At 41.6% G+C, this 23,813-nt stretch overlaps 1 protein-coding gene across 8 annotated transcripts in view; it reads right to left on the bottom strand.

The window, feature by feature from the left end:
* ahctf1 (AT hook containing transcription factor 1) overlaps positions 1 to 23,813 on the bottom strand; it is a 131,527-nt gene that overhangs the window by 23,973 nt on the left and 83,741 nt on the right. For all 8 annotated transcript variants that reach the window (XM_069930874.1, XM_069930876.1, XM_069930875.1 and 5 more), the window contains 3 exons: positions 19,533 to 19,661; positions 17,188 to 17,332; positions 16,520 to 16,670 (listed from right to left, as the gene is read on the bottom strand). In XM_069930874.1, coding sequence (XP_069786975.1) covers positions 16,520 to 16,670; positions 17,188 to 17,332; positions 19,533 to 19,661 — 425 coding nt within the window. The remainder of the gene's footprint in view (positions 1 to 16,519; positions 16,671 to 17,187; positions 17,333 to 19,532; positions 19,662 to 23,813) is intronic.

Below are 23,813 nucleotides of genomic sequence, written 5' to 3' on the forward strand. Positions count from 1 at the left end.
CATTTAAGGAAAGACTGGATAATTACATGGAGGGGAGAGGATTGGAGGGTGGGGATTTGTTCCGGCATGGACTAGTAGGGCCAAACTGTCCTGTTCTGTGCTGTATATGGTGAATACACCATAAAACTGATGCAATTTCTTGCATAAATTCCAAGCTTCTCACATTTCTCTTCAAGCTCCACTCATAGGGTTTGGTTATAAAGACAAGAAAGCCCAGCAGTGCCTCTACTTCCTGTGAAGGCTGAGGAAAGTTAATCTCCTACCCTCCATCCTCACTACATTCTACAAAGGATGTATTGAGCATCCTGTGCAACTGTATCACTGCCTGGTTTGGAAGTTGTACCACCTGGAACTGCAAGACCCTGCAGAGGATAGTGAAGTCAACGGAAAAGATCATTGGGGGGCTCTCTTCCTACCATGAAGGGCATCTGTAACACTCAATGCAGATGAAAGACAATATACACATACCCCTTACGTCAACTGTTCTCCCTTCTGCCATCTGGTAGGAGGTACCATAGCACTCTGGTCCTTACATCCAGATTGGGCAACTCCCCCCCCCCCCCCCACCACTCCCCGCCAAATCAGGCTCCTGAATTCCCAGAACATATGTGGATAGTATACCGTGGAGTTTTACTGTATGTCTTAATATTTTAATATTTCAATGCGTTTAACTTCTATTCTAACTTGTATTTATGTAAATCTGCTCCATGGTCCTGGAGAAACACTCTCATCTTTACTGTATGAGAATGGTATGAACAATAAATAAAGGTGACGACTTGATATTTGGGCTGGAAAGTGATTATGCTGGAGGTTTAAGTCTACAAATAAGCTACATACCATATTTGCTGACACACAAGACCCAATTTTCCTCCCCCAAAAAATATCCCCCAGGTCTTGTGTGCGAAGTTGATCGTGAGCCATGCCGACAGTGATCACCGCCATCTAATCATTGTGCACTGAAAACCCCTAGTCATGTTCACGAGCCGCTGCCATTTTGTGTATTTGGTGTTTACCGCAATAGAACAACGAGTATTATCGTAATAACATCAGAAATACAAATGCACGGTGATAGCAGTGGAAGATTATACCCTCGGCTACAGGAGAAAAGCGCTTAATCTATGGTATTGGATACAAACTAAAAGTGGTAAACTGTGCTTAGAAGCATGGTAATAGAGCAGTAGAGAGAATTTTTGGGATACTGCTTACAGCAAAAATGATTCGAGAATGGAAAAACCAAGAACAACAGCGACAGACTGCTAAAAAGGTAAATGTAACCTTCATTGTCCATCCCTACATTGGCCAGAACGTGAGGAGTTTAAAAAAACTGGGTGATCAATGAGAGGAATTCAGGGAAATGAGTTTCTACCAAAATGATAATGAGGCCAGGAGATTAGAACAAGGGAATCAGGGCTTTGCAGGAACAGAAGGTTGATGTTAGCGGTTTATGAAAAGGCGGGGTTTATCAATGCATACAAAAACATCCAATGCACAGGAAATGCCAGTGGATTATGAAAACAAAAATTAGAATTACATAAATTTGTAATAAATGCATGAAAAGAAACTTGTTTTGAACTGGGCCAAATAGGGAATGCGGATGAACATTCGATGTACCATCCAACAAAATTGAGGAAGTGTGAAACGTCCCATCATTCCACAGGTGTGTGAGCGGGTGAAGAAATCTTGGGAAAATGTAAATGGAATTATTGTCAAGGCTTTTAAAAAGCGTGGAATTAATAATGCCCTTGATGGCACCAAAGATGATGCATTATTTGAAGGTCGTGATATCAGCATTAGTGATGCTGAGTTTTTGTGCTTCGATAACAATGACGTGGATGAATTTTCAGGCTTTGAAGATGATTAAAGTTTTTATTACAGAACACTGTTGTTTTCCAAACTTCTTAGTGTCTTTGTTTATAACCATAGTGGTAGCTTGTTCTCTTTATAACATTAAATGCTTACCCGTAAATACACTATAAAAATTTTCTTAATATTCCCTGCTGAAATTGGGGAGGGGGGTGGGGGGCAGTGGTGGTCTTGTATGCCCATGGGTCTTGAATGCCATCAAATACAGACAATGAATCTGTACATAATTATGGCTTAAATTCTTCATTTAAAATATTGATTTTGTTATGGATTTGGTTAATAAAATTATGATAAAATGTCTTTAAAAAGGTATAGATTGTGGGGATTTAGTTTAAGTATTTATATAGGGACACTTTACAGACATCTCAGTAACACTTCACAAACAGATTTAACAATTCACAAAAGACATCTCATTTGAAATGCAAGAGCTATGCCTGAGGTGGAGCCTACAAGTCTGTAGAGCCTACAAGTCTGTAGAGACATATAACAGCTTTTTTGGAAAGGACTTCACAAGTAGGTGTTAATTGGATTGATGTAATGATATAAACAGCAGTAGGCTGACTGCTCCGTTTTTTACCCTGCTGACCCACAACTGTGCAGCGAGATTCAGTTCTAACCACATCAAGTTCGCTGACGAGATGACCGCAGTAGGGCTCATCAGCTTACAGAAAGAAAGTGAAATAACTAATAACCATATAACCGTTTACAGCACGGAAACAGGCCATGTCAGCCCTTCAAGTCCGTACCGGTTCATTTGAACAACTCCACTAGCTCCTCCGCAACTATGTTTTAAAGGAGATAAACTGTGGCAGGTTTTTTAATGTAGGTCACATACAAACACTTCAAAACAGACCTCATTGAAAATGTCAGAGCTCTGTTCAAACCAGACAGTCCAGGCTCTGGGTGCCTCTGCAAAAACTTTGAAGGATGCCTGTAAGGACTTCACTTCTTTTTTCTTCTTTGGCTTGGCTTCGTGGACGAAGATTTATGGAGGGGTTAAATGTCCACGTCAGCTGCAGGCTCGTTTGTGGCTGACAAGTCCGATGCGGGACAGGCAGACACGGTTGCAGCGGTTGCAGGGGAAAATTGGTTGAAGTAGGTGTTAATTGGACATGCTGTAAAGTAATGGATTATTGTTTTGGAAAGCAACAGATGAACGAACTCAGAAAATTAGGTCCGGAGCCGCAGTCTGCTTGAGTGCAGTTGGCTGTTGTGACAGAGTATATAGATATGTTTTTGGGGGAAAAATTGGGGAAAGGTTTGTTAGAGTAGGTCACATACAAACACTTTAAAACAGATCTTATTTAAAATACTGGAGCTCTGCTAATGCTAGACATATCAGCTGCACAGCTTTTGCAAGAGCTTTGGAGAGTGCCCAAGAGACTTCACTTGTTTACAAAAAGGCAACAGATGAAAGAGCTTGTTGGAGCTGCAGACAGTCTGAAGGAGAACTTGCTGTTCTAAGAGGGTTATGTGGTTTTGCAAGCAGGCTTTCTCTGTGTGAGAGAGCGAGACAGAGATCACTTCTACAGTGTTACAGTCAGTAACAGCAGTTGGGACTGGAACAGGACAAGCTGGCAAGCCCCATTTGGAAGACAGGTTTGTAAGAGCTTTGTTCAGCCTGGTCAAAGTCCTTGTGGTTCATGCAAGAGGAGAGGACTGGCTGACTAATGTTTCACTTGGAATAAGATAAACAAAAAGGTGGACTGGTGCAGAGACAACACCCTACACCTGAATATCGACATGACAAAGGAGATGGAAGTCGACTTCAGGACAGCCCAAGGGGACCACTCTTTGCTAACCATCGATGGCTCCACCGTCAAGGAGGTCAAAAGCACCCAATTCCTTGGCATGCACCTTGCAGAGAATCTCTCCTGGTCCCCCAACACAGAATCTATTGCCAAGAAGGCCCAACAATGCCTTTACTTCCGAGGAGGTTGAGGAAAGTTCAGCTTCCACCCTCCCTACATTCTACAGGGGATGCACTGATGCACTATGTAACTGCATCACTGCCTGGTTTGGGAACTCTACCATCTCAGAACGGAAGCCCCCGAAGCAGATAGTAAAGATGGTTGAGGGGATTATTGGGGTCTCTCTCCCTGCCATGATGGACATTCATAGCGGCTGTTGTTTGTGGAAAGCCATAAACATCATGAAGGACACCACACACCACTCTCACAATCTGTTCTTCCATCCTGGCATCCGGGAAGAGGTACCGAAACATTTGGGCTCTCACGACCAGATTATGAGACAGCTTTTTTCCCCCCAAGCCTCGAGGCTTCTGAACTCTGGGAACACAGGACTAGTATATGTAACATGATATTTAATGAGTAACATTATTTATAAAAATTGTTTCTAAGGTCATTTATCCACGTAAATAACCAGCTCCACAACCCGGAGAAACAAGATCTCGTTTTCACTGTTCACTGCAAGGCTTATGGCATGAACGCAACTCGACTTGATGGAATAAATGGACTATTGTTTTAAAGGAACATATGTCCAGGCTCTGAAAATGATTCTGGTGCTAGCGATCCAAGACTGGTTGAAGTTTGCTGTTCTGGTTTTGCAAACAGAGAAAGGGAAGAGAGAAAGAGATCGATTTGCAGCAGGAGTTGGTGCTGGAGGTTGCAAGAGTGGCACTCCTGGGTTTTGAGTTCTGAGTTCAGCTTATACTTAATCCTTGTAGTCAATTACAAGAGGAAGTGGCTGGTTAATGTATTTCTCCTGGAATAGGAGGCGAAAAAAAGAACTCTGTGGTAACCAGGAAGAAGAGGTTATCTTTTGGAAAACCAAAGAGGGGGCAAGTTTCCTCTGCAAGGCACTGAAGTGGTTGATTGAAGGAGATCAGTTTGTGTGTATCCAATGAACAACTCTTTTAAACCAACAAAGACCTTCCTTTGTAGTAACAATTTAAGTTAAAGCACCAGAGCCTGGTGACAATCATAAATGTTAAATTCTGTGCACGGTGTAGAAAACTGCCTGATACCAGTGAATTTGGAAAAGCAAAAATAGAATGATTGGACAGAGAAACAAAGAACTTTCCTGAACACATACACGTGCGCTTAGAATAAGAAGGGAGTTGTTAGGTTAATAGTAATAAGTTAAAGATTGATCCTGTTATTATATTTAAATAAAATTAAAGTCACTTTTGTTTAAGTCACCATTATCTTGGTGAATTTCTGTGGCTGCTGGTTTTTGGAATTCTCTGGGCTCGTAACAAGTTGGGGCTTGTCCTTATGATTCGAAACATTTGGAGTTTTGGGATCTTAAACTTTTGGAATTTTATGATTTATTAGTAATTTGTTTTTCCAAGCTAATTCAAAGCTTGTGTGGTAAAATAGCAGCAATGGACATTAGTGAATTTTTGGTACGACCATCACTTGCAGAGCAGCAGGGAAAAAGAAAATTGGAACTGTTGGTCATTGATAGAGAATTAAAGCTAGCTGAAGTTAAGTGTTTTATGAAGAAAATAGAAATACAGAGCATTAGAGTGAAATATATAAATGAGGGGACATTTGAAGGAAAGACTAAGACAATTTTCCTGAGGATGTCTTTTGAAATGCAATTGCAATTGGAAAAATTGAGGGTGGATGAAACGGGAGTTTGAATTGAAGAAATGCAATCATGAGGCAGAGGAAGTTGAAAAACAGGAAATATGAGGATGCTGAAAGAGGAAATACGAGTTGAGACAAGCTGAAGGAAAGAGACAGTTTGAATTGGAGAAGTTAAAACCTGAGATGGAGAGAGAAAGAAAAACTGCAGCTCAAACTCCTGCAGGGAATATTATGGCTAGTCAAGAGATGTTTTTAAAAAAAAAAATAATTTAATATAAAACCACATAACAAACATCACAATATTTCAATCTTAATCCAAGTACATATGGTATTTTATGTAAAAAAAGGGAAAGAAAAAACCCTCTAAATCTCCTGTCCCTCCCCCAATCATCTACAAAGTAAAAAAAACATGCACTACCGGTGTCCCCACCCCCGGACCACCCGACTCGCGCTGCCATCTCTCTCGCCAGTTTCCAGATTTTGGAGCTTTCTGGATTGTAGATGTCCAGATAAAAAGATCATATTCCTGTGTGTGGTGGTGGGGGGGGGGGGGGGGGTGTGTGGTTATTTTCTCAAGTGGAATACAACTCCGAACTTCTGGATGCCATCTATCCATTCCCAAATAAATATCCAACTTCCAAGTTATAGCAATACATTTTCTAGCTTTTGCCAAAGCAAATTTGAACAAATTTTACTTGATACGCATTCAATTTTAACTTGGGTTTAATTCCACCTACATCTACCAGTAAAAATAACATTGAATCACGTGGGTATCTAACTCCAGTTATTTGTTCAAACAAATGACCCAAATCAAGCCAAAGAAGATTTAATATGGAACACTCCCAAGTCGAATTCAAAAAAGTACCAACTTCTTGTCCACATCTAAAACATAAATCTGAATAAATATAATTCATATTATATGTTACTTTTGTGGTGTTAAATATAACTGATGAATAAAATTATATTGAACTAACCAATATTTCATATTTATTGTACTTTTCTTCTTTGGCTTGGCTTCGCGGATGAAGATTTATGGAGGGGGTAAAAGTCCACGTCAGCTGCAGGCTCGTTTGTGGCTGACAATTCCGATGCGGGACAGGCAGGCACGGTTGCAGCGGTTGCAGGGGAAAATTGGTTGGTTGGGGTTGGGTGTTGGGTTTTTCCTCCTTTGTCTTTTGTCAGTGAGGTGGGCTCTGCGGTCTTCTTCAAAGGAGGTTGCTGCCCGCCAAACTGTGAGGCACCAAGATGCACAGTTTGAGGCGTTATCAGCCCACTGGCGGTGGTCAATGTGGCAGGCACCAAGAGATTTCTTTAGGCAGTCCTTGTACCTCTTCTTTGGTGCACCTCTGTCACGGTGGCCAGTGGAGAGCTCGCCACATAACACGATCTTGGGAAGGCGATGGAGACTCTCTCTACTTATCGAATCCATCTACATTCATCTATTTGTTTATTTAAATCTACCTCCCATTTATTTTGTGGCGATGTGTCTGGTGTTCAGGCGAACTGGCTCCTATTGTAATGCACGCGCGGTCAGAGCAGCTTGCACCCAGACGACTCTGGGCATCTTCCCCTTCCCATCAATGAAAGGGCTGTTGCGTTAAGACTTCCTATCTTCTGGACGTTGCAGTCAAGCAGAGGCACAGTTCCAGATCAGACAAATAACATCAAACTCCATGAAGTACTTCCACACGGTGAGCTCCTTGGACCAAGAAACCGCTGCCTGGTGTAAGGTAAAACATCATGAGATGGGAATGTGTAAGGAGTTACCCTGTGCAGGGCTGTAACAAGAAGGGGAGGTGTCCTTGTACTCCTGTTAGGTAAAACATCATGAGATGGGAATGTGTAAGGAGTTACCCTGTGCAGGGCTGTAACAAGATGTGAATGCATCCTTGTACTTACAAGATAAGAGAGACATTGATGGATTGAGAGGCAGGAAGCTAGCAGGGAAAGGATAGCAACAGTTTTAGTCATTGGACAAGTAATGATATGATGATCTTCTAAGCACGTATCCAAGGGTATAAAAAAATCACCATTTTGCTGATAACGGCAGAATGCATACTCCGACTAACATTGTTAGTCGCAAGTGTTACAATCCGGTAATAAAGAACAAAGAACCCTGATTTCGACTCAGTCTGGTGTTTGTCTCACTCATTCATGAACAAAGCAGACCTAACAATTTGGTGACCCCGACGTGATCTCCCTGATACGTGGTGCTGTGACCTATTCAATGAAAGGAGAGAATCCCCTGATTTTGACAGTAAAGGCGGGGCAGCGCAACCCGTGGAATATGAAGGGATGGAGCTCTAAGACATGCGAGGGGGGCACAGGGAGAGAACATGGTGTCGGAGACCTCTTCTATCTAATGATTGGAGTGTCTATTAATGGAAAAGATCCTTGGGGAGTGGTGAGATTCGACTTACAAACATACACAAAGGACATAATTAAACCCACTTCGAAAGAGGGGGAAGTGAGAAAATTCGACGGTACGAAGATGTCCAGGGGAGAGAAGATAGCAATTGAGACAGGTATTGATGAGTCAAACTCCTGGATAGATCAGATGGGTAAATATGCGGACCAAGCAGGGTATGGGAACTGCTGGGTCTGTGCCCGAGGAAGGCCATTATTACGGATGAGCAGATCAATTTTTGAGGAGACAGATGCTATGGACTGCGCCTTGAACCTAATGTCAGAATCCAACCCACTGAATAGGTGTCTGATATGGGAACAGACGTTTCCCATAGCTCCGGCTAATGTAGCTCCCCCTGTCTTTAGATCCACAGGCATAACTAATGTTACTTGTTTTGCCAACAACAACACAGCAGCGCACGTTTTCCATGTGGGTTGGCTGCCCAGCGACTCGTGCAGGACTCATGTTGATCTCTCACATAGCAGTAGTGCAACCCGCTTGACCCAGGCTAGGGCGGATATTTGGTGGTTTTGTGGAGGAAGAGTGCTGTACAACTGGCTCCCCGCTAACTGGGATGGTCGGTGTGCTCTAGTAACCCTTAATGCGCCAGTGCTGATTGTCAAAAGGCAGGAGGGAGACGAGGATTCCCTAGAATTGCGCCACACAGAGAGTTGGCTGTGGAGAAAAAGGAGGAGTGTTGGACTCTTGGGGCCGGGAGGAAGGAACCCTGATGGGGTATGGATTGATGCCATTGGCCAAGCCCGGAATATTCCGGACGAATTTAAATTAGCCGATGAGATTGCAGCTGGGTTTGAAAGCTTTCCTGTTTTTAGTGCAATTTTTCCCATCACTGTAAATAAGAATGTTAATAGGATCAACCTTATTCACTATAATGTCCAGCGCCTTGCAAATTTGACCAGGGACGTTGTTGAGGCAATACATCAACAACTGTCAGAAACTTCCCTTATGACACTTCAGAATAGGATAGCGATTGATATGGTCCTGGCAGAGAAAGGTGGAGTGTGTGCTATGTTTGGAGATCTATGCTGCACTTCTATCTCTAATAACACAGGGCCAGATGGATCACTCACTAAGGGGTTAACGAAACTTAGGGCATTGGCGAAAGAATTAAAAGCCCAGTCTGGAGTCTCCAATCCTGTTTTATCCTGGTTACAGGGAGTGTTTGGGAGATGGAGCACATTGTTAGGACAACTTTTGCTGGGTTTGTTCATTTCTGTATCAATTTTTATCACTTGTGGCTGTTGTTGTATTCCATGCATTCGAACGCTGGTCACGAGGACCATAGAGAGAGCCTTTGCTGACCGTGATGAACTGCCTCCGAAATATCAAGCTGTGCAGGCTGTGGAGCAAGACTATCTCACATTACAGGAGGCGGAGAAAGTTGCTGAGATCGATCTGGAGTCTGAAGGGGAATGTGATGGGAAGGAGGGATTGTGAATTAGATTGTTACACATATAATTTTAACCTTGCTTGTAACCTAAATATTATAACCTTGATTGTAGAACAAATATTATAACATTGATTGTAACACAAACATTATTAATCAGATTGTAGAACAAGTATTATGAATTAGATTGTAGACCATATGTTAACTTGGGAATTTACTAATGTACGGGGGGTTAGCTAGTTTTTTGCTTGGGGGCAAATGGGATGAAACTTGTAAACGGGCAATGGGATCGGGGTGACGGATGGGGGGTGTACGCAAAGGAGGGTTGGGGGAGCCCTCGCCCACCAGCCGAACTACCCTGTGAACAGAACCCGTATAGAGCTTGGCAATAATAGGCGAACTAATGTAACGCGGTGGTAGCATAGTCAGGGCGAGATTGTCCTCTAAAGAGGACAAAGGAGGGATTGTAAGGTAAAACATCATGAGATGGGAATGTGTAAGGAGTTACCCTGTGCAGGGCTGTAACAAGAAGGGGAGGTGTCCTTGTACTCCTGTTAGGTAAAACATCATGAGATGGGAATGTGTAAGGAGTTACCCTGTGGAGGGCTGTAACAAGATGTGAATGCATCCTTGTACTTACAAGATAAGAGAGACATTGATGGATTGAGAGGCAGGAAGCTAGCAGGGAAAGGATAGCAACAGTTTTAGTCATTGGACAAGTAATGATATGATGATGTTCTAAGCACGTATCCAAGGGTATAAAAAATCACCATTTTGCTGATAACGGCAGAATGCATTCTCCGACTAACATTGTTAGTCGCAAGTGTTACAATCCGGTAATAAAGAACAAAGAACCCTGATTTCGACTCAGTCTGGTGTTTGTCTCACTCATTCATGAACAAAGCAGACCTAACACTGGGTAGATGACTTCATCTGTGCCCTCCAAAAGAAGGCAAATATGCAGCACTAAAAGCACTGCTGCTTCAGACTCTCAGATGCAAAAGACCAGACCTTGACGGTCTGGGCAACAGGACTCTGTCAGCTTTAATGGAGGAAATGCTAGCACTGGCAGAGGGACAGAAGCCCTGTCTCATGTTTGAACAGGCATTTCTCAAGCAACTGCCCAACAATATCCAGCTGATCCTGGCAGACTCAGACTTCAGAGAACCCCGGAAGATAGCAGCCAGAGCGGACATCCTCTCAAAAACCAAGAGAAAGAATGAAGCTGCTGTCAGCCAGCTGTCCTGAAAAAGGATCCCGCAGCCAGCCATGCTCAGTGGGACACAGGAGCCCCGTTGAAAGACAGAAGATACAGAGGACCCACGATGCTTCTACCATCAGAGATGGGGGACTGCTGCCAACCACCTTGCATGTTTCAGGAAAATGCCAGGGAGGTGGCTGGCCATCCAGTCAGCTTGCTGCACGTGTGGGACAAAAGATCTGGGCACTGTTGCCTTGTGGACATGGGAGCAGAAATCAGCATCATCCTACTCACTGGAGATAAGGACCAGACAGTGTGGACCCACCTTGAGAGCCGCAAACAACAGTTCCATACAGACCTACAGCAAACGCAAGGTCCATCTACAACTCTCTGCCAACACATAAATGGGACTTCATGTTGGCTGTTGTGGACAAACTGCTCCTGGGGACAGACTTCCTTTGGGCCCATGGTTTGTTGTTCGTCCTGAAGGGTCAGAGGATGGTCCACGCTGAAACCTTTCAAACATTCCCTCTCGGGTAAGCCAGACTACCTGCACTACATGTGGACTCAGTCACGTTGTCCAACGACGAGAACAGCAGGCTCCTTGCCAAATTCCCATCAGTACTCAAACCACAGTTTACCTTGACCATGCCGAAGCATGGAGTGCGGCACCACATCATCACTCAAGGGCCACCCCTACAGACAAGGTCTAGATGACTACCCCTGGACAAACTCCACCTAGCCAAAGAGGAGTTCAAGCACATGGAAGAGCTCAGGATCGTCCGCAGGTCCGACAGCCCGAGCCTCACCACTACACATGGTGCCGAAGATAGCCAGAGGTTGGTGGCCAGGTAGGGACTATAGACAGCTGAATGAAGCCACCACGTCAGATCACTGCCCTCTACCACACATCCAAGACTTTGTAGCCAACTTACATGGAGCCTGCACCTTTTCAAAAGTTGACCTGGCTACATGGCTACCAATAAATCCTGGTGCAGCCAGGGGACATCCAGAAAACTGCTTTGATCACCCCCTTTGGCCTATTTCTGCTGATGCCTTTCAGGCTAAAAAAAAATGCAGCACAGACCTTTCAGTCAATGGATGCAATGGGCCAGAATTAAGATTTCCTATTCATATACCTGGACAACATCCTGATTGCCAGCAGGAACCGTGCGCAGAGCACTTATCCCACCTCTGCCAGCTGTATAGCCAACTGATCAAGTTTGGATTGACCATTAACCCAGCCTGGGCCACAGGATCTTAAAGAACAGTATGACTCCACTGCCCAACAAGGTAGAAGCCATCCGACAGTTCAAACAGGCCTACCACAGTCAAAGGGTTGCAGGGATTTGTGAGCATGGTAAACTTCTACCATCGCTTCTCCTATCAGCAGCCAGCATCATGCGACTGCTGTTTACCCTGATGTCGGGTAAAAAGAAAGGCTTCACTTGGAACCAGGAGGTCAAAGCAGCTTTAGTCCAAATGAAGGGGGCCCTGGCAAATGCTACCATGCTAGTACACCCCAGGACTGATGTTCTGACAGTCCTCAGTGGATGCATCAAACATGGCAATCGACGGAGTACTGGAACAACTTGTGGATGGACATTGGAAGCCCTTGCCCTTCTTTAGCAGATATTTAAGACTACCTGAGTTGAAATACAGTGCTTTCAACAGAGAGCTGTTAGCACTCTACCTGGCGATCCAGCCCTTCAGGTACCTTCTGGAAGGCAGACTGTTTTCAGCTTTCACTGACCATAAGCCCCGAAACTTTGCTTTCACCAAGGTATCAGACCCCTGGTCAGCCTGGCAGCAGTGGCACTTTTCATATATATCTTGGAGTTCATGACAGTAATCCAGAATGTCTCTGGTAAAGACAACATCATGGTGGACACTCTATCCAGGCCAATCATCCAAACATTAGAATAAAAGAATATGGAGATATATTTGGATATATCTGGGGGATCAACTACTTAGAGCTAGCAGAGGGTCAACGAGGACACACGGCCACAGGACCGCAGTCTTAGGCCTGCAGCTGCATGGGTCCAGGTGAGCAGACGCTCCTTTGCGATACAGCCACAGGCCATCCCCGTCCCATCATCCCCCACAGCCCGGAGACGGTGTGTATTCGACTCTGTGGACAGCCTTGCGCAACCCTCCATCCGCACCACAGTCCGTTCTTGTGGCATGGCCTCAAAAACCAAGTCAGCAACTGAGCGAGGACGTGCACTCAGTGTCAGACAGCCAAAATCCAGAGGCGTACTAAAGCCACCCCCCAACCCCCCGCAGCAGTTTGAACCCACAACCCGCAGATTAGACCACATCCACGTCGACATTGTAAGGCCAGTGCTGGCATCATGGGGAGTATGACACCTCCTCACCATGGTGGACCGTTTCACCAGATGGCCAGAGGCAGTTCCCTCACAGACATTGGCTCCAAATCCCGCGCCAGGGCCCCAGACGCAACTTGGGCAGCACATTTCAGCATCCCAGCCCACATCACATCGGACGGAGGGGCCCGGTTCACATCAAGCTTGTGGGCTGCCACAGTCAGCTTGTTGGGGACCCAGCTGCATCAGATCACAGCCTATCACCCGCAATCAAACAGCCTGGTGGAGCACTTCTAGAGACACTTGAAATCGGCACTTGTGACCAGACTGAAAGGCCCAAATTGGGTGAATGAGCTTCCCTGGGTCCTACTCTGGATCCTCTCAGCGCCCAAAGAAGACCTACAAGCTTCTTCACCTGAACTGGTCAACTGAACCCCTCTGGCAGTCCCGGGCGAGTTCCTACCTGCCCCGAGGGGGCAAGAAGCAGACAACACGGCGGCCCTGAGCAAGTTCTTAACCAAAAATTTCACAAAGAAATCGCAATTTGTTAATAGCTAATTTTTTTCTTAATTCTACTAAAATAAATTTCCCTGCTTCAAAACAATCTTTAATTTTCTTAATACCACAATTTTGTCAAATTTAAAAAATATTTCTATAAAAAATGAGATGTCTATTTTGAAATAAAAGTGTTCTTCCAGACATTAAACCTCTTCCTCCAATCTCTTTATCGATTTTATTCCAAAGTTCAATTATATGTTTCATCAAGGGTTTTTATTTGCTATTAACAATTTTGCATTCCGTTTATAAATGAAGTGTTGTGGATCAATTTCTTCAATTTTATCTATACCCATGCTGCAAAATCTCAACTGTGCTGCTTTATAATAATTCATAAAATTGGGGAGCTGTAAACATCCTAAATCATATTTCTACGTCAATTTCTCCAAAGAGCCATTTTCCCTTTCCATAAAAATTGGAATAAATATTGTATGAGGAAAAACATACATCTTAACACAATTTACTCTACCCATCAAAGCAATAGTTAACATATTCCATTTTTCCAAATCTTTAATTTTCTTTAATAAAAATAATTTAATTTAAATATTTCTATCAAATCTGATTGCACGTGAATACCTAAATATTTTATTCCAAGATCTGGTTATCTAGATTCAATTACTTCTTTACATTTCTGATAATCTCCATTAACTCATCTCACTCTTCTCCCATTTTATATCCAGATATATCTCCATATTCTTTTATTCTAATTTTGTTGTTGCAAAGAATTTAAAGGATCTGTTAAATAAATGAAAACATCATCAGCAAATAAATTTATTTTATATTCTTCTTGTTTTACCTTAAATGCCCATAATCATTGAATCTCGTCTTATTAATTCAGCTAACGGTTCTATTGTGAAAATAAATAAAGCTGGCAACAATGGACAACCTTGTCTACTTGACCCTGTTAATTCAAAAGATATTGAAATCTGTCCATGTCACTACTTTGCAATAGTTTGTTTTAAACACATCATTCTAGCCCAGTCTATAAAAATTGAACCCAATTTACATTTCTCTTAAACTTTAAAGAGGAAGTCCCATTCTAATCTGTTAAAAAGCCTTTTCAGCATCCAACGTAACTGCCACATTCAGGTCTCCTTTTTTTTTGAACCAAGTGTATTAAACTAAGAAGCCTCGCAACATTATCTGTAATTTCTGACCTTTAACAAACCCAGTTTCATCCATATGTATCAATTTCAGTAAATATTTTGCCAATCTATTTGTTAATGTTTTGGCTAATATTTTATAATCAACATTTAATAATGAAATTGGTCTATAACCGTCTAACAATTACAGCACGGAAACAGGCCATTTCAGCCCTTCTCATCCACATTGAACTAAGTACTCTTCTCTGGTCTAACCTACCTGCACCCTGCCCAAACCCGCCATTCCCCTCCCATCCATAAATCTATCCAATTTTTCCTTAAATGACAAAATTGTCCCTGCTGCCACCACTTCTCCCGGAAGCTCATACCACACAGTCACCACTCTGAGTAAAGAAGTTCCCCCTCATGTTACTTCTAAACTTTTGCCCCTTAACTAATGACCTCGTTTCAATCTCTCCTATTCTCAATGGAAAAAGCTTGTCCATATCAACTCCATCTATCCCTCTCATAATCTTAAATACCTCTTTCAAATCCTCTCTCAACCTTCTATGCTCCAAGGAATAAAGGCCTAATTTGCTCAATCTTTCTTTGTAATCTAGATGCTGAAACCCAGGTAACATTTTTTGTAAATCTTCTCTGCACTCTCTCTACCTTGTTGATATCTTTCCTATAATTCGGTGACCAGAACTGCACAAAGTAATCTACATTTTGACTCACCAATGCCTTGTACGGTCTCAACATCACTTCCAAACTCCTGTGTTCTAGGCATTAATTTATAAAGGCCAGAATACAAAAAGTCTTCTTCACCACCCTATCCACATGAAATTCTACCTTCAGGGAACGATGCACCCATTATTCCTAAATCTTTCTGCTCCACTGCATTCCCAACACTTGAGGCAAAAAGGCAACTGTACTTGGAGAGGTAAATCCAAGATCCAACACTGTCAGAATAGCGGAGGGTCAAACACTGAGAAGACATCAAAGGAGTTTGCTGAAAATGCCAGAATACTGCAGGAACAGAAATGCAGAGGATTCGGCTGCACAAAAACAGAAAACACCACCCATGCTAGACAGTAGTAGACCAGCAAAGTCAACACAAGCACCTGTGTTAAGATCCATGAGTTGTCAAAGCTCCTGACAGAATAAATCCAAATTTTTTTAAAAAACTGCAGACTTAAAAAAGTTTGTGCTGCTGGTGTTCACGTAACGTTTGTGTTGAACTTTAAATTGAAATGTATTAATTTATCATGTTTGATTAAACATCTCAAGGAAAGGTGACGTAGTGATAGAGTGGTACCACCAGGAGTAGGAGACCGAACAGGTATCATCTGGGGAATATTGCATCCTGCGAAAGTTGTTGCATCTTTAGTAATTCAGGATGGATGCCTTCCCATAAGATCTGCATCTGTTTTTAGTGCTGGTTGCTTAGTTAATAAATCTAGTTGTTTTAAAAAGAACCCAAGTTTCTTTAATGTAATAAAAAGAAACATCACAATACCCCTGCCACTTAATACACAGCTTAGGGCATGTATGGTGAGTCAATTCATATTCCGGCTGTTTACATGTACAAAAAGAGATAAATTTGAGTGCCTGCCTTTTTGAGCTCAGAATTGCCCAGAGCCGCCACCAGTATTTGCATATTCGAAGGGATTCTGTCAGTTGGGATGCGGCAAGTAACACTGAGCAATAAGTTAAATCTTAAGATGGCAATTATAAGCATTAAAAATATATTTAATTGCTTACACTATTTTATTTTTGAAAAGTACAAAATCTAAGCATATTGCAGTGTGATAGACAAGGGAAACGAGAAGGAAGAGAAATCCCCAGAAGAACTGCTTGTCCTGCATTCTAGCTTCAGTCTCCAGTGACTTATTCAGTCACATCTTTATTCATTGCAATCCTGTGGAAATCTGGTTACCATATGAAATGAATCGTCTGACATGGCCAAAATTGATTTGTGAACGAATATAGAAATGGAACCTACTTGTAACCCAGAGAGGGTCTGTATTCAAGTTTGACGTCACACACCGTTTCTTGTATCATAATTATGCACACTAAAAACTATCCTCAATGGTATAGTAGACAAAGGTCACTACAGTACCTATTCAAAGGAGACGGAGTCACGCCTTGCATATTCTTTAGCCAGACTTCATTAACCTTTGAAAGTACTGAATTGATGAATGTTGCACGAGTAACCACACTTCCAGAAGTGGATCGCTTCACCACAGTGGATAATGGTTTGGGCCGCTTAACTGTTGGCAAAAAACTGAAGTCATGGATCCATATACTTTATTAGTTCATTAAGAAACTGGTAGAACAATAGGCTCAACAATCAAAAAGATTACACAAATTGTATCATTCATACACAAACATATCCAGTTATAGTGAGACAAATAACAGACATTTAAGCCTGTATGTTGCTCTGAGAACAGCAAGATTGACTTCAATTAGCAAAGAGATAAATAACTAATTGCAGGAACATCTTTCAAAATTTAAACTTTCCTCTTGCACGAATATGCTACCAAATGTTAACTGATACCATGGAGTGGAAGGAAATAAAAAAGCACCATAATCATTTACAGATGTTGTAAATGTTGTAAGCAAGTGTTGCAGTATCCAGAAGAGATAAAGATATCTGCTTTTTTCCCCCTTTTTGATGCATCATAGAAGATGTGCTTAAATGTCTTTTTCCAGATGATTCAAATTTTTGGTAAATTTTGGATGGGGCATTTTACAACATTTGAAACAAATCCTGAAGCATCAGCTTACCTTCACGTAATATTGCTAAATGATGATAAGGTTTTGAACGTTCAGTTGCAAGCTTTCTCTGTACATTTGGAAGGACTTTTCCATACTGTTCCAAGATAGAATTTCTGGTCGCTGTTCTCTCTCGCATTTGAGGATCATGATCAATCTGATAAATATATGAATAAAATATATGAATAAAAATATATTTCATTTCCTCATGCCTTATTTTCCATACATTTTTAAAAAACTTTATTTATAATATAAAGTTACAAGAATATATATAAATAAAAAAACAACCCCTATTACAATTCTTCATTAATAAAATACAAAGCAATAAATTAGTAAGTTAATATACTACCTCTCCCCCACCCAACCACCCCACTAAAAAAAAACCCAACCTACCCCTATCTCCACCAAATAACTGAGCCTTTTACATAAATAGATAAGTGCCTCTTTGTTATATATTTTAAAAATTAACATCTACTCAGACCCATATATTTGAAATAGGGTTCCAACATTTTAGTAAAAAAAAATTATGTAAACTATGTTATTTTTTCTAAATAAATACATGATTTCAATTCATTATGCCATCTTTTAATACTTATCTCTACATCATCCTTCCATGTTACCGCAATACATTTTCTTGCCACAGCTAGAACCAAGCGAATAAATGCAATTTGAAATTTATCCAATTTTAATCTCTCTTTTAAATCTGTCATGAGTCCCAATAAAAATAATAAAGGATCAATTAATAGATGAATATTATACAAACGTTCTAAAAATTCTCTAATTTTCACCCAAAAATTTTGCTTTCCATACATTTCTTTCTTCAGAATTAAACCATTTCCATTGAACGAAGAAGTGCAATTTGATATGAATCAAATTTTTGATCTCTATAACTAAACCAAGCAAATTTTGTTCAACTAAAAATGTAGATTCATTTAATTATGGTTCAATTTGATCAATTAAAAAAGTTGGAAAAATTAGTTTTAAATTCGACTGTTCAAAATTTATACGCTCATGATTTTCCTCATTCTTGGGAGAATACCCTCTTACATTAAATAATATTTTCTGATTTTTGCTTAAAGGCATCCAGCTTCTGAGGAAAAGGTATCCAAACAACAACTTAAACATAGCAAGGAAAAATTAATAACCTTGCAATAATAATAAATGGACATAAACTGAAGAATAAAGTACCCTTTGTGGCAAGTGGCTGTGTTGTTATTAGGGATAACATGAGAGAAATGACAAGAGACTTCAACTTACGAGAACACAAGAACTGCAGATGCTGGAATCTTGAGTAAACTCAAATGGTCAGGCAGCATCCATGGAGAGCAACATTTTCAGACATGACTCTTCATGCAATGTGTTCTTTACCAACACGATCATAAGACATAGGAGCAGAAATAGGCTTTTCAACCCATCAAGTCTGCTCCACTATTTAATTGAGCTAATCCATTTTCTCCATTGAGTCCTACTGTCTGGCCTTCTTCCCATAATCTTTGTGGCTAATCAGGAACCAATCAAAAGCTGCCTTAAAAACACCCAAGGACCTGGCCTCCACAACTACCTGTGGCAACAAATTCCAGAGATTTTTACCACTTTCTAGCTGAAGGAGTTCCTCCCCATCTTTGTTCGAAGCAGATGTCCTTCAATCCTGAAGTTGTGCCCTCTTGTCTTAGACTCTCCCACTGAAGGAAACTAGCTTTCGAGATCTACTCTGTCGATGCCTTTCAACATTCGAAATCTTCAAATGAGATCTCTCCCCCACCCCCCCTAAATTCCAAAGAGGACTGTCGAACACTCCTTATATGATAACCCTTTCATTTCTGGAATCATCCTTGTGAACCTCCTGAACCCTCTCCAATGTCAGCATTTGCTTAAATGAGGAGCCTAAAACTGCTCACAATATTCCAAGTGGGCTCTCATCTGTGCCTTACAACATGACACACTCATGCTACATATGATACATTTCCAGCTACAACATAGAAGATGTTTAAACTGGGCCATCCAAATTATTGTGACAATCTGAGTGTCTAACTTTTTGGTAGATGACTGAATGTCTAATCTACCAGAGCATAACCCAATTATATGAAAATGTGTGAAAAGGCTAACAATCTCTTGTCGCATCAAAATCCAGTGAGATGAAATGATCATACAAAAGTTTTCACATTAATTCTTAGAAATATTGCTCTTTTGTGCCATCGTCCATTGTCATAATTCTGCTCTCAACTTTTCACTACTGTCTGGGTAAGATGCAATTCTCATAGATTTATGATACATCAGACTACGGTCTATGAAAGCTGCTAAAATTCAGCTGCCAGATAATTATTTAAAAGTCAGATATATGCAAGTTTTCAACTCACCAAACTTGTTTTTAGTGACTGATGAAGTTGCAAGGCAGGTACATAGTTAGCCCGTTGAAGGTGATGTATTAAAAGAAATTCCTGATTTTGCAGATTTCCACTGTTTTTCAAAAACTTCTCCAAACATTCCTGTAAAATGATAAAGACAAATTTCTAAACCACTTTGTACATAACCTTTTTAGTAGGATGGCAGCATTAGCATAAAGCAAACCTTACAGGTCAAGTGTTGAAGGTTTTTAAAAAATGTTGGTACTTCTCTGTCAAACATTATTCATGTGCAGACATTCCTTGTTTACCACAGGGATGTGTTCTTGGAAAAACTGCCACATGAAATCTTAAATTGTTAAGTTTGGATGCACTTTGACCATCTCAGTAGTTTGTAACTATGAATAGTGGGTTGTTTGCTTTTTCTTAGAGTGATAAACAGTGTAAACCAAAGAAGCATCTTAAAGCATCATGTCATACCAAAATTTCAAAATCAAATATTTATAAATTGAGAAAATACTGCAAACGAACCATTGCTCAAATCTTACATACAATGCATGAAAATAACTGGGTGCTCTTGAGTCATTACAATGAGTCAATCTGTTTAGAATTGCATTGCAATTCAACAATGCCCACATAGCAAAAGTATTTAATTAGTTGTACAGTAAAATTATTCAGCACCTATGAGAATTATGGGTGTCTGATACTGAGACTCACTCTTCTAATACACATGCATTAAGAATATCCGTTTAAAAGACAAAAGACAGTGCAAAATACATAATTAAAGACTACAATACTGATATTTTTCTAATTAATTTGCAAAGTTCACTTTAATCAGTTAATTCCCTTAACTTACAAAATTTAAATTCGAACCCTGGTGCTGTAATAACGTTATGCGAGACGCTACGCTAACTGCACACTGTCATAATTAACCCCCTCCCCTCATGGTGACAACCTGACCCACCTCTACGCAACTGTCCCGGTCAGGGACTCAGTACATCCTAACTTGCCTTCACCCAAGTGTCCTGGTCAGGACCTCAGCACATTCCGACTCGCTTCCACGCAAATGTCTTTGGCGCACCTTCCTTTAAATTCAAAGCCCATTCACGAGTGCAGTAACAGCCTTGTTCTAGCCTCTGCGCTAACCAGGTCGCTGTGCCCCCCTCCTTACGAAGTTTACAGATAAAGCTTTACCAATGTACACAACAATAAACTAATAAAAATATTCTCACTAGGCAGGGACAGGGAGGCGCTCTGAGAGAGTTGCCCCAGCTGTGAGTGGCACCCGCCGGCTCTTCATCCTGGGCACCACCATTTTATTTTTTTTAAAATTTAGACATACAGCATTGTAACAAACCAATTCGGCCCTACAAGTCCATGCCGTCAATTTTACACCCCATTAACCTTCACCCCGGTACATTTTTGAAGGGTGGGAGGAAACCGGAGCCCCTAGAGAAAACTCACATGCAGATGGGGAGAATGTTCAAACTCCTCATAGACAGCGCAGGATTCGAACCCAGGCCCTGTCCCAATCGCTGGCGCTGTAAAGGGGTTGCGTTCACTTTAGTCAAACAGTTGCTGCGAATGGGGTATGACCAGGGTGCTCCGCTGGCTGAATGTTCGCTCCCATCTTCACAAAGGGGTTGGATATTGCTTTGGAGAACCTTTACTTTTACAATATTAAACTTTTATTTTATTCTTTTTGACATATGTGTTAACCTCCTTTCAAAGTTCATCCTTTCCTTCCTAGTGACCCTAATTTTCCTTCTGTACACGTTTAAAAGCTTCCTAGTCCTTTATTTTCCCACTAATTTTTTTGCCTCTTTGTATGGTCTCTCTTTTGATTTGTGTAATTTTTCCATTCGAATATTCCTTTTTTGGAATATACCTGTTTTTCTCAGAATCTCCGGCCATAACTGCTCTGCCATCCTCCATGCTAGTGTGTCATTTCAGTTAACTTTTTCATATCTTTGTAATCCCCTTTATTCCACTGGTATATTGACACATCTGATTTTAGTATCTCTCTCTCAAAAGGTTCTTATCTACAGCTCCCTTATCAACTCTGGTCCATTACACAATACCCAATCCAGAATTGCCATTTCCCGGGTCAGCTCAACCACAAGCTGTTCGAAAAAGCTATCACATAGGCATTCTATAAATTCTCTCTCAGGATCCAGTCCCATCTTGGTTTACCCAATATACTGGCATGTTAAAAATCCCTCGTGACGACCATAACATAGCCCTCTGATGTATCTTTTCTATTTGCTGTTGTAATTTGTTGTCTACTTCCTGGCTACTATTTGGAGGTCTGCATATAAATGGCAAAAGTGTCCCTTTTAACTAAACTCACAATGATTTTATATCTTCTGATCCCATGTCATGTTTAATGATTTAATATTATTCCTTATCAACTAAGCCTTGCCACCCCCATCTGCTGCCCGACCTATCCTTTCAGTGTATTCTTAAACATTCAGCTCCCAATGACAGCCATCCTTTACTCATGTCTGACAGCCACAACATCATACCTCCCAATCTGTAGCTGTGCTCGAAGGTCATCCACTTTATTTCTTATGGTGTGTGCATTTAAATACAAAACCTATAGCCCTGTATTTATTACTTTTTATTTGACTCTGACCTTGTTATAATAAAACTCATCTCAACGACTGCATTTTTGCTCGAACTGCCTGTTCTTGCACACAAACTCCCTACCAGCTGATTTTATGCGTGTACAAACTGCCTCTTCACAATGGTTCCCACTCCCCTGCGAATCTCGTTGAAACCTTCCCCCAAACAGTATTAACAATTCTCCCTGCCAGGATTTTGGTTCCACACTAGTTCAGGTACAATCCTTCCCACTTGTGCAGATCAGCCCTTCCCCAGAAAAGGTTCCAATGATCCAAGAACTTGAAATCCTGCCCCCTGGGGGATTTGTTCAGACCTTCCCTCACTTGTGACACCAGGAGTAATCCAGAGATTACCACCTTGGAGGTCTGCTTTTCAACCTCTTTTCCAGCTCCTTAAATTGAGGTAAATGATACATCTCAGTTTAAGTGGTAAAGCAATACGAGGGCAAGTACACATGAATGCAGTAATATAGAAGCGGCAGATTAGTCAGCCCCACCAATAGATATAATCATGGCAGGTCAACCCCAGGTCTCGTGTCCTTTTTTTTGTTAATTCCCCATTGTAGTGAATGCTATGGCAGCACTACGGAATCCAGAAATGTCCACATGGTGCGAGGGTGAACCAGTAACTGACTTTATTGTTTGAATTCTTTGCTCTACGCGCAGGGGAATACCCACTTTCAATGTGCGCATGTGCCAGCTTCCAGAAGCGATGTCAACGTGTCGCGGCGTAACTCCCTGACCAGTTGGTGGTGCACCACCCAGAAGCGGGATATCCCTTGGGCAAAACGTCGCAACTGTGGGCTTATCCTAGGGAGTGAAGGGGGACCCGCGCCATTTTGAGTTGGATGACTGGGACGGCTATTCAGCTCGTCTAAGCATGCGATTTCTCAGCCATTACCATTATCTGCCTGATCTTTCTAAAAATTGATCTACTTCAACTCTAAGTGCTTACTTACTTTTTCAAACATTCTTCTCCATCCCTCTCTTGCCTTAAGCCACCTTCCTCCTCTTCAGCAATGCACTTTGGCCTTCTACCTGCTCTGGATCTTTCCAATTCCATCTCCCACCAAGACATCAACCATTTCGACTTTACCACTCCCCTCATTTATTCAAACCTCAACCTCTCAGAAAACTCTGCCCTCCATTCTCTCTGCACCAATCCAAACCTCACTATCAAACCCACAGACAAGGGTAGTGGTGCTGCTGTGGTCCAGTGCACTGACCTCTACCTTGCCAAGGCCAGACAATGGCTCTCAGGCACCCCTTCTCACTTTCCCTTTGAACAGAGACCCACCAAGAAATATCAAGCCACTGTCTCATGCACCATCATGGACATCATCTCTTCTCATCTTCTCCCTCCACAGCCTCTCACCTTATTATTTCCCAACCCCTCAATACCTGGTTCTATCTCCTACCAAAGATCAACAAACCCCTATTGTCGCAGTAGACCCATTGTTTCTACATGCTCCTTCCTCACCGAATTGGTATCTTACTCCATTTTGTTTCCACTTGTCCAGTCCCTTCTTACCCACAGCTGCCATATCTCACGTCCTCCATCACTTCAACAACTTCCAGTTCCCTGAAGTCAACCACCTCATTTTAACCATCTCTAAACACATCCATCCCCGATAATCAAGGTCTCAAAGCCCTTAGTTTCCATCTCTGCAAA

The sequence above is a fragment of the Narcine bancroftii genome, chromosome 4 (genome assembly GCF_036971445.1).
Source record: "Narcine bancroftii isolate sNarBan1 chromosome 4, sNarBan1.hap1, whole genome shotgun sequence".
Classification (NCBI taxonomy): domain Eukaryota; kingdom Metazoa; phylum Chordata; class Chondrichthyes; order Torpediniformes; family Narcinidae; genus Narcine; species Narcine bancroftii.